This window comes from Haliaeetus leucocephalus, unplaced genomic scaffold, assembly GCF_000737465.1.
Source record: "Haliaeetus leucocephalus isolate CR32 unplaced genomic scaffold, Haliaeetus_leucocephalus-4.0 Scaffold177, whole genome shotgun sequence".
In the NCBI taxonomy this organism is placed as follows: Eukaryota; Metazoa; Chordata; class Aves; order Accipitriformes; family Accipitridae; genus Haliaeetus; species Haliaeetus leucocephalus.
The window spans coordinates 152,553-163,882 of NW_010972613.1; the positions used below are offsets into that span (position 1 = coordinate 152,553).

The following is an 11,330-nucleotide window of genomic DNA, read 5'->3' on the forward strand; positions in this document are numbered from 1 at the left end:
GAACCCCCCAAAAAAAAAAAAAAAAAAAAAAAAAAAAGGTGATCAGACAGAACAGTGAGCATGCCGAGGCTGCCAGAGAGCAGCACCGAGAGCCCTTATCACCACCACAGAGAGATCTTACCACCCCATTTCCTCCCAGGCTGCCAAAGGGAGAGCTTGCACTCAGAGCTTTGGAAGAGAAGATAGTCAAGGAAAATCTGCATCACGGTTTGGCCTGAGGAACTATGATACCCATGGCCCAGAGCTCAGGGACTACCCAGCAGCTACCTCTCACCTGGGTGCTGGCACTGGGTCTGAGAGCAGTGGTGCCCCCACTGGCATCCTGCACCTCGATACGACTGGAGAGCACGCCGAAACACTGTGACACTTCTTGGTAGCAGATCTTCCTGCGGGACAAACAGAGCTGCGTGAACAGGAGAGCCAGGACAGGCCACCCCAAGGAAAGCACAGAGGCTCTGGAGACAAGAGACAAAGCTGTTTGCTGGCCCAGACTGCTCTCAGCACAAGCCACCAATTCAGTCTGCGTGCTAACTGAGCCCACAACAGGAATGCTGACTGTGAAGTCTTCCCCCCAACCTTGTCCCATGCAGCAGAGCATGGGCCCTCAAGCCAGGCTCCCTCCCACTGCTCAGCTCACCTGGGCGATTCATAGAGGGGAACCGTGCGGATGTGTAGCTTCTGAATCTCGTCAATGGTACCGATTGTCAGAGTGCTGTTATTGGCCAACGCCAGGCTGCATGGGGAAAAAAACCCAACACGTGAGCAATGGTGCTTGTAAGGTGGGTGGCAGAGCAAGAATCTCCCTCTCCTCCACACCCCTCAAAAATGCCCATCCCAGGATCCCGTTTGCTGATCCCAGGATCCCATTGCTGAGTCCAAACCTCCCCCATCCTGCATCACAAAAGGTAAGGTGCAGGCTCACCTGTCGGGATACCCATCCGAGTTGAGGGGACACATGTAGTTCACCTCCTTCAGGTTGACATTGGAGAATACCAGCTTGTGGTTACTGCTGTAGATGACGGTGGGGCGGTCAGAGCAGGCAAACACATTGGTGGTGGACAGAGAGCGGAAAGTCCTCAGGACGGTGGGCTGGGTCCCAAGGGTCACCTTCTTCCGATCACTCAGCAAGCCTGCAGAAAAGGAGCACCTGCGTTGGGAGCTGCCGCAATGGAGCTCGCAAGGGCAGGACGGCAGAGTGCAACGCAGCTGCAACACCTTGGGAAGAAATAAGTAAATGCATCCTGCTGTCAGCACAGGGCAGCAAAGGAATGGATGTAAGTAAGCATCGATCTCCTTTCTCCAAAGTCTGCTGGAGAAATTCACCAACTCCCAGTCCCCACAGCCAGTCCCACCTGAGCATGACCCCATCACAGTCAGAAAGCAAGAAAAAGAGAGATCTCTCCAGAAGGATGAAAGAAAGCATGTCAAGCAGGTAGGAGGGCACAAGTCCAGCCACCCTCTCCAGAAGCCTACAATGCTAGGCCCTGTAGTCACCTGTCTCAAGGCTGAGCCCAAAGTAGAAGAGAGCTCCATCCCCGAGGGCACACAGAAGGTAATGGCTGCTCTCGAAGGTCGTCATCAGGATGGAGCGAGGGATAATTTCTGCGGGGAGCAGGAGAAGAAAAGGCTGATGTCACTCACGACTCAGCCAGGTCAGTGACCACTGCCACCACCCAGCAGCCCCAGGAGAGCCCTACCTCCTCCCAGCATCTCCTTGTGCAGCAGTTCAAACGAAGGCAGCTTTAGGATGCGGGCAGAGATGTCAGTCCAGAGCCCGATTGCACAGAGTGGGGACATGCCGTTAGTGTCCCCCAAAGGGGTGATGTCCAGGCAGGCAACTTCATGCTCCATTTCTGTGCAGCTGGAAGGAAGGAGGAAGCAGACAGAGGTGTCAGTCTTGAGCCCAAAGACAGACAGCAGAGGCTGAGAGCCCTCAGGCCAGGATGAGAGATGTGCACCCACCTGATCTGCCTCAGCTCCTGGGGTCGGATCTCCAGGTAGTACAGGGCTCGTCCCACAGCCACCACTACCTGGTTACTGTTACAGGAAGCCACGCTGATGTTCTTCCCATTGGGCTCTTTCCACTCGCTCACCAGGGCTTTGGGCTCCTGACTAACCAGTCTCACAGAGGCAGAGGTGATCTGGGGAGAGAGAACACCTCCGCTCAGAGCCAGAGCAACACCTCCCTTCTGACATCAGTGCAGAGAAGTACTGCAAATCCTGGCCCTGATAAGCAGCACAGATCTAGGTTAGCCCCACAATCAATAACGGCTGTAGGGTCACCACGAGAGAGATCTGCATTTCCCTAGAACTGGCATTACCTGGATCAATTGCTGATGTGCTACATTGCCGCAGAAGAAAGTCTGCTGATCATCCACAAACCCTGTGAGCTCCGTCTCTTCTACTTCCTCTCCATTTAACATAAGAACCCTGAACAGGAAAGGGAACTCCTGTTATATCATGCTCCAACATGTGGCTGAAAGCCTAGCTCAGCATTAACCCCACCTTACCTGGTCTGGCCAACAAAGGACAGCACCAATGTATTGTCCGTTTCACGATGAGAGTCTGACCTCAGGGGCCACAAGCCTGCAACAAAGAGGGGCCACATTTGCTCACAGTTAATATTCCAAAAGCTGGTGGGTGCCAAGCCCCCTGCCCCACACCCCAACCTCAGTCTGTGCATACGACGTGTCCTCACTGGGCCCTCTCAGGCTGCAGGTTGTATTTGACAGCATTGAACAGCTCACGCACCTTTAATCCCCGGCAAGTCAATGCTGGCGTGCTCATGAATCCCAATGCCATTCCGGATGATCCGCAGTGAACCCTCTTTAAATGCACCCGAGCATGTGACCAGCTGGAGGAAAAGCAGATGATCTTTACCAACCATTGCTGGGAAGCTTCCCCACTCATCCTTTAGTGATGGGTTCAGGGGAGGATGGGGTACCCATCTTCTCCACTTCTCAGAGGAAGTTTTTTGGCAGCTGATCCTTCCCCACTGCACAAAGGCAACCCGTTCCTCATGAACAGAGGTATCCAAGAATTAGCCTCTCTGCTCATACCACTCTTCAGTGTAAGACCTCAATACCATCCCTGCACCTGGATGAGACTTTTGAGATCCTCCAATAAATGGTTTGTAGTCTTTTCCTTCCATGGACAACCCACACATACACATGGCCAGCCCAGACATCCCCAGCACTGAGAAAAGCGGAATCAACGTTACCTGGCCTTGGCCTTGTCTTTCCAGGTCTACCACACACATGTCCACGATGGGACCGAGGTTGGTGAAGGTCTCCATAGCCACTACATAGGAGCCCTGCTCATTGCTGTCCACGTTGAGCTACGAATAAACACAGTCACTGGCTTTCAACAAGCAAGACCAAGCAAGTGGAAAGGGTGTAGGGCAGACAAGAAGAAAGGAAAATTTATCCATATACACCTCTGGAGGCCACGATGAAAATAAGCCTGTACAAAATCCTGTCTGAACACACAACTAAGCCAGAAGTCAGCTGCCACATACCTTCACAAGCTGTGAGTCCCCAAGCCGAGAGCCGACAAACACAACTCCATTGTCCAGGTAGGTCAAACACTCTGCAATGGATGTCTGGGAATTGAGAAGGCATAGATGAACCACCACTAGCATGAAAAGGACCCTGCCACACCACATCTGAGCTGCAGCCCAACAGGAAGACCCTGGGCACAGCAGGGGAATTTAATCCCTTTACAAAACCCACAGAGAGTCCAAGCTTCTCCCAGGGACAGCGCACAAGCACCAGGCAAAAACCTGGGAAGATGGTGTAGACTTTCAAGTGCCCAGACAGGGAATTTCCCAGCAACCGACAGTTCAGAGGTGTGACAACTGTGAAACATGCCCCCGCCCCGGGCTCCAAAAGAGACACCATTCCTGCCACTCAGCCCTCAGCAGAGCATTTCCAGCCTGTGGAGCCTCCCAGCCCTGTGGTGAGAAGTGCCAGGGACAGCGCACGTGATGTGGCTGAGTCCTACCTCACCAAGCAGTTCCACACGCAGGTCCTTCAAGGTGACAGTGCCGTCCATCTGTTCTTCCTTCTCCAGGAGCAGCATGAAAAGGCGTCCTTCCATGTCCCCCAGCAAGTAACGAGATCCGTTGGGATCCACACGGTTGTGGCACACAATCGTACTTTGCTGCACACAAAGGAGGGGGGAATTTTTAGGAACCCATTGAAACAGCCCCAAATGGGCATCTAGCAAGGACCACCTCTGTACATGCCAGAAGGGAACAACGACATCCACAGCGCAGCAGCTGCTGGCTGTAACCACAGCACAGTCCCACTCCTCCTGCGCAGAGGGACAGGGCTGGATTCACCCTTCAGTAAACTGTATCAGCAAACACAACCAGAACCTGTAGTCAAACAGTCTCACTTTTGGTCTCTAGGAACCACCTCACGTTCCTAAATTAAACATGTCACTAGCTTGCTCACAGCCCAAGAAAGATGCCATCGGAAAGCCTGTTTTCCTAACACTGGGCCTTCCACAGATGCAGGGATGCTATTTAGGACCTGCAGATCTCCAAGCCTGCTGCATCTCCGGACCCAAGCTCTGCAGACATTTTGCTCTGTGTGGTGGATGCTACCTGGCCTCCTGTCAACATATTCGGTTTTGGCTTAAAAATCCTCATCTTGCAGAACTTTATTGTATGCAAACACCCCACTGGCCTTGAGTACAGATGTGCCTGCACTCTGCTTGCAGGTCAAGGCCCAGATCTGTACATCAGCAGAGCACATGCGACAGGCTCCGCCTGCTCCAATATAACAGACGCTCTACCACAGAGCTCCAGTAGCTGTCTGAGAGCCTGTAGGCATTCAGGCAACAATATTAATATTTCTTTACCCAAGATTTATAGCTCTTTTCTAGCCCGTCATTATTTCCAGCTTAAAAGGACCTTTTGATCACAGCTCAAGCCCTCTTTCAGCCCCGAGCAGCACCTCAGCCATGCCATTTGTGCTTCCTGCACCGTTTAAATGTGGGAACTGGCCCATCCCTCTGACAAAACCCACAAGTTCAACTTCTGTCACAAACTCTGTAAGTCTTTTTTCCTTTGAACAAGTGCCCCAATCATATACCGGTGGACTCAAGTCTCCAAGGGGCTCATTCATATCTTTTGCTGCTTGAAACGAAACCAGGCTCTGGCCTGGACCCATGCCCAAACCACGCACTACCTCCTAATTAATCCCTTTCTCTGGGGCCCAAACAAGATTTCAGCTTTACTGCACCATTTCCGAGCACTCCACATAGAGCAGAGCCACACACTGCAGTGCAAGCACACACTGCCACCAGCACAAGGACCACATATGTCCTCAGTCCCCAAAACCACAGACTGGGCATCGTATGGAACACCCACACTTGCCAAACCTCTGGGAGTAAGTGGCTCTCAGACTACACCTGGAGACAAGGGCAGTTTAAATTCCTGACTACAAGTAGCCCAATACCCTCTCAGCATTCTCAGAGACACCTGGGAACAGAGGAATTACATGGGACACATTTCTAGATCTCAGTAGTCACTCACCTTGATGATAGGTGGAGCTATAGCTAGATATTTATCTCCATTGTGATAGGTGATAGACTCCTGCCCAATGATGATCGCACCTCCAAAAGGCTCTGGCACTGTGCAAGGGAGAAAACAAATGTCTTCTTATAGAACCTGTGCAGCAGGACTGAGGCATTCAGCCTTGAGAAAGAAATGGGAAAGAAGTTCTTTTACAAAGAAGGACCAACCTGCGATGACCATGGAGGCTTCAGCCTCTACATTCTCCTGTTTCCAAGGACCTTTGTTAAACTCCTTCTCACGCAGGGACACCTCGTATGTCTTGACGTGGCGACCCTGAGGGTCCTGAAAGAGAAGTCACAAGTGAGCATGTGTACTGATGACAGCCTCCCGGGCACAGCAACAGAGACTCCAGAGGCAGCGCTGACTAGCAACCTGCGAAGCAAGGAGACTCCACTCATCTCCTGCAAAAGCAGCACCACCAGCGAGCTGCTGAGGCTTCCCAGCCTGACCACCTCCTCTTCAGTCTCCTTCAAACCGCACATGTGTCTGAACATACACACACACACACTAATGTTCTCCCTAACTTTATCCATACATAGAACAACCTTTGAATAAACCCCTGTGCCAAAAGAGACTGAAAACTATTTTGTGGTTTTATACAAGTGATTTTCTGGGACTTGTATTCATCTGACGCACAGCACTATACAAATCTGGGCACGAGTGGCACTACACAATATCACCGCCTCCTCCAGCTCCAGAGAGGCATTTGGGAATTCAGCTCTGCTGTAATGGCGCAGGTGCCAGAGCAGCTGAGCTCCCATCTCGATGCTCCTCAGACCTTTCAGCCTGGTTTCCTGAGGAAACATAATCTGCTTGCTGAATAATCCCCTGACAACTCTGCCATTCCAGTAATTCCTAGCCCAGTGGGCAATTTCAACCAAACCAGACAGGCACAGAGGTCTCCGAGGTAGCGAGTCCATGCGGGCTTCACCAAAATACGTGGTGGGTGGAGAAGAGGCCCCCAAATCAGCACCCTACTATGGGAAAGGTGGCCTACGCTAACAAGCGCTTGGGAACCCACATACAGAAAAGATGTGTGAGCACCCAAAGCACAGAGAGGGCTTTGAACACAACCCACTGACCAATTTAATGTCTCAAAACCTAAGACAAGGCTCTAAATCACAGGGAGCCAGGTTTCCTTAGTATCGTTGTTCACAGAACTGCTTAAAAAGAGCTGTTCATCTTGCCTCACCACTTTCCAGATCTGAGTAAAAGCGTTTTTTTCCTCCCTGTGGCTGTCAGCTCTGTAAATAAACACGCGCAGGAAAGCTGGGCACCTCCTGGCTCACCCCTCACACCCTCTGCCACTTGGCAAACACCCTCACTGACGGTGCTCTGGAGCCGGAGGTCCTGGAAAGAGCCAGCAGTGCAGCACTGAGGGAAGCTAAGAGCAGTACTGGCTGACAGGGAAGGGGAAGGCAGGAGAAATAGCTCTGTGGGGAGGAGAAAGTTGAAGTGGGGCTGTTAAAATGGCAGAGGAGTCACTAATGAAACTTTTGACATTTCTGGACCTTTTTACTCCACACCACAGCAGCTCTCAAGCCTTTTTTTATTTTTATGAACTTCCCCTTTTTGTGGTATCTTTCTCTGGTTTCAGAACTACACAAAAATTGTCTCAGACGCTGCTATTCTATTCAGTCCAAAACCTGTGATAATGATTAATAAATTGAGAAGGAATCAAAGCAGCAGCTTGGAAACGTTCCCCTCTCCACATACACACAAGTCAGACACCCAGGGACCAAAACAAAGCCAGAGTTTTATGTAAGGCCTAATGAGTCAGACAGAACTTACATCTTGCTCCTGCTACAACGATAAAATTCATATTGAGTGCTAGACGTAGAGCAAGCTATTAACTTCCTCTTTATTCATATAACACATGTTTATAATGAATGAACCATTAACAGATTTACCGGAAATATGCAATAAGCCAGCCACCCTTAGCACATATTTCTAGAGCAAAGACTGCCTACGAGCTTCCCTTCTGACACCAGGTTTCAAAGTCAGTGCGGCTGCATGGGATAAAAATACGGTCCCCACATACACTTCCCAGTCACACAGAAACAAGATGACCACGTGTTGTGAAAGTGTGCCCGACACAGCCCTCCAGGTCAGGCTCCACGCTGTCGTACAAGGGACCATGACTCCCTTCTCCCCAGAATAAGAGAAGATTAGCAGTGCTTTCTGTAGGAAAACAGAGCTTGTTCCTACGCATTAGCAATAGCCAAAAATCCTTTGCTTTTTGAGGTAGAGCTTCCTAATCAAACACCTCCCTGTTTTATTCCTTTTTGTGCACAACGTTAAATTGTCACTCAAGTGTCTGCAAGGTGGACAGGATATGTGACAGCTGGGGACACCTCCCAGCAAGGCTGAAGAGAGCACACTGATGTTTGTTCAGGTGACAAGGGAAAGCACCAGCAACCCACATGGCAGGGGAAGAGCACTGTCCTGACACGGGGCAATTTGGGCTGCCCTCCCAACCCCTAGTTACGTGGTGACCTGCTGTGTCTTTATTTGGTAACTGTCAGGGGGTTCAACAGCACCCAGCCCTCTTGAAAATAGTAATAGTGACTTCTGAAAACAGACAGGGAATAACCAAGTCACTGCTGCCACATGGTTAGCAGCTCTCATGGTATGAGTTTGCCACTATGAACTATGCTGAAGCTGAACTAAATTCACATCAGATCCTCTGCTGCCGTCCCAGGAACTTTCAGCTCGGCCCAGTCTAGCCCCAACTTTGACAAATCAAAGATAATCCCTTGCTCAGTCAGCACAGCAAAGGCTCTCTGGTTCAAAATAAGCATTTAAAGAAGGGCCTACAACCACTGCCTCTGTGAGGACCCAGGCAATAGGAGAGGTTATGGTCCCTCTTTACACTCCTGGAGTGGCCTCCCAAATACCAAACAAGACACGTTGCCTTTTTTTTAAGGGGAAGGCTCAAGTCTCACAGCAGTGCCTACAGGAAACAACTGACTCTGGCTCTAATCCACTGTTCAGCACTTGCTGGAAAGACCCATGCCCGCCTCCCAAGTGTTCAACAAGGAAATGGTCCATCCGAAGCATCAGCTGCCCAGCTCTCCTGTGGGAAAGCATGGCTTCCCCTCTCCCAGAAATGGAAAAAAGCAGCACAGTGGAACAAGGACTTTCCTCGGCTACACAATGAGCCTGTGGGAGCCAGAACCATCTCTTGCTCTGCCCAAAGCACCGCTTTCCATTGGCTCTAGGACACTGCTGCTGCTCCAAGTCCTTTGGAAGACTTTTAGAGACCCTGGCTAGTGCACCAGCAATCTCCAGCACCCTCCGCCTGAGTCACCAATCGAGAACAAGGTACCTGGTAGACGAAGCAGATGGTTGGAGCCTGACAGCCATAGAGAAACTTCACATCGATGACTTGGAGCTCTTCCAGGCGAATGTTAAAAGCCTTTAACTCCTTGTTCTCCCGGTCCAGGGGAATGACCTTGAAGAGGCCATCATAGAGCCGCAGGCCGATCATCCGGCACTCTGGGTCAATGATGCCAATTATGCCGGTCTCTGAGGGACGGCCAATGCGATCCTGAGCGAGAGATCCATGGAGACGGGAAAGAGGAAGGGCAATTAGCATTAGAAAAAGATTCCTGTGTGGGACTCGAGAATAGTAGACACAAGAGTTACCACCCTTTGGCTGAGGAAGGGCTCCCTGCACACCTCCCAGCAGGCTTTAAAATACCATCTGGCAAGCCAAAGGTGATTCGGGCATCTCCTGCCTAAAGCAGCTGGCCCTTTCCACCAAAGAGCCTGGCAGAGCTCCCACAGCACACACTTTCTCTCTCCCGGGAACCAGGCGCTCCAGGAGCGGACCTTGCAACTGGTTTTCTAATCCCAGCTTGCTACTGAATGACCTCAGAGAAGCCACGTTGCTGTCCTGCACCTCCAGTTTCTATCACTGACAGAGAACAATGTTCTCTGCTGCTGCAAAATGCTTTGATATCCATGACCAAAATTCACCCTCCAGAAATCCAGTGCTGTTATCAGCCTCTACAGACCCCCCAGTGTTACTCGGTGGGGGCTGATATCAGCATCTCCATATGTCACGAGGCGGAACCATGGCACAGGCAGAACTGTGGCACGGGAAGATTAAGCATTTTTTGCCAGACACACGAACATGTTACTGACAGGACATGCCCACCTACATCTCCTGCCTGTAACCCCTGGTCAGCTCCACCAGTGGAAGCTCAGTGCCTGGCAACAGACGGAAGATATTTTGGCTTGAGAGCTGATGAAAATCATTTGGCTAATGACTAACAAAAAGCCAAAGAGACACATGGATTTCTGACCTGCTCAGAAGGGGTGATTTTAATCCACATAAAACAGAACAATGGAGAACATCTACAATTATTAACAATGCTGTACGGCCATGATGGTAAGAGTAACTTCAGCAGTCATGGTTCTGGTATGCAGCGTGTAGACACCGGCCATGAAATACTGGAGGAGTCATTTCCCAGGGAATATTTTACCTTACATCAAGTTTTGAGCGCTAATTCTTTTTACAGTAGAACTACCTCAAATTAACCTTATTATTCTGCATATGACCCCGAGAACACAGCTGTAGCCGTGTCCTCAGTCCCTGAGCCCAAGACTGACCTACTGCAGGCAAAAAACTCTGGAAATACCAGTGGCAGCAGAGGAACCATACTGGAGTTGGTGGTATGCAGAAAAAAATCATAAATAACAACACAAAACCCCATCATTTAAGCACACCCTTCACTAGAAAAGTAAAACCAACCCTAAGGAAGGGAATTTTCCCCTTCCAGGTGCTGCAGCTTCACTCACCTGCACGTTGCCATGGGCACGGGTTATAATATCAATGCTGTCCCCGTTCTGCTTGTACTCGAGGATGCAGGCATTATACTTGGCTGTCAGGATGAACAACAAATCCTTGCTCTCCCCCTGCCAAAGCAGAGTGGCAGCATGCCTTCAGGAGGGTGTCAGAGCCAGCAGCCCCAGTGTGCCCGCGCCTGCTCTCCCCAGCTGGCGAGCAGCCCCCTCCCCGCAGCGCACCCACCTTGGGGCGGAAGAGCTCCATGACGGCGGTCTTGCCGTACATCCCCACCTCCTTGACGGGCCGCAGCCCCTCCGCTGTCACCACATAGATCTCCAGTCGTGTATTCTTGGCGATCAGCAGGTTCAAATCCTCCGCTGAGGTGAAGTGCCCTGGAAAATGGAGAGAAGAAATTGCTGTTAAGCTACAAAGAAGCAACAAGGCGGCACCTCGGGGTGCTCTCACTGAACAACCTGCAGGAGTCTGCTGATCCTGGGGAGTCTGGTCCGCACTCCTACAGCCTCAGGCCAAGCACCAGCCTCTCCATGGCACCCCGCCAGCCATGGCATCCCAAAATGCCAGCACCTTCCTCCCACAACACCCAGCCCCCTCAGCGACTGCCTTCCCTGAATTGTGACTTTTCATCTTTCCCCAGGGAACCTCATTCCCAGGGGGCCCTTTCCACCATACCCCATCTCCAGAGTACACTGCAACACCCCAAACCACCTTGCAATAAGGCAAGACACAACGACAGACATCACCACCACCTCTCCCTGCAGCACCCCAACCTTCTGCTGCTCTGTAACCCCCCCAGGAACCCCACTTCCCCCGCACACACCAAAACTCCACTGGGCTCTCAGAAACCTCAAGCCTGACCCAAATGCCCCCGAGAAGCCTTGCTGCACCCCCACCTCCCCCCCCAGCACCCCCAGGAACATCAGTGCAACCCCA

The 11,330-nt window shown here is 51.2% G+C and overlaps 1 protein-coding gene across 2 annotated transcripts in view; it reads right to left on the bottom strand.

Moving 5' to 3' along the window:
* Positions 1-11,330, bottom strand: part of DDB1 (damage-specific DNA binding protein 1, 127kDa) — a 16,789-nt gene that overhangs the window by 4,861 nt on the left and 598 nt on the right. For both annotated transcript variants that reach the window (XM_010564256.1, XM_010564255.1), the window contains exons 2-18: positions 10,623-10,771; positions 10,391-10,507; positions 8,913-9,134; positions 5,752-5,866; positions 5,543-5,640; positions 4,003-4,161; positions 3,518-3,601; positions 3,221-3,337; positions 2,752-2,854; positions 2,511-2,586; positions 2,322-2,430; positions 1,963-2,141; positions 1,698-1,861; positions 1,495-1,602; positions 923-1,130; positions 638-733; positions 275-386 (exon numbers count right to left, since the gene is read on the bottom strand). In XM_010564256.1, coding sequence (XP_010562558.1) covers positions 275-386; positions 638-733; positions 923-1,130; positions 1,495-1,602; positions 1,698-1,861; positions 1,963-2,141; positions 2,322-2,430; positions 2,511-2,586; positions 2,752-2,854; positions 3,221-3,337; positions 3,518-3,601; positions 4,003-4,161; positions 5,543-5,640; positions 5,752-5,866; positions 8,913-9,134; positions 10,391-10,507; positions 10,623-10,771 — 2,216 coding nt within the window. The remainder of the gene's footprint in view (positions 1-274; positions 387-637; positions 734-922; positions 1,131-1,494; positions 1,603-1,697; positions 1,862-1,962; positions 2,142-2,321; positions 2,431-2,510; positions 2,587-2,751; positions 2,855-3,220; positions 3,338-3,517; positions 3,602-4,002; positions 4,162-5,542; positions 5,641-5,751; positions 5,867-8,912; positions 9,135-10,390; positions 10,508-10,622; positions 10,772-11,330) is intronic.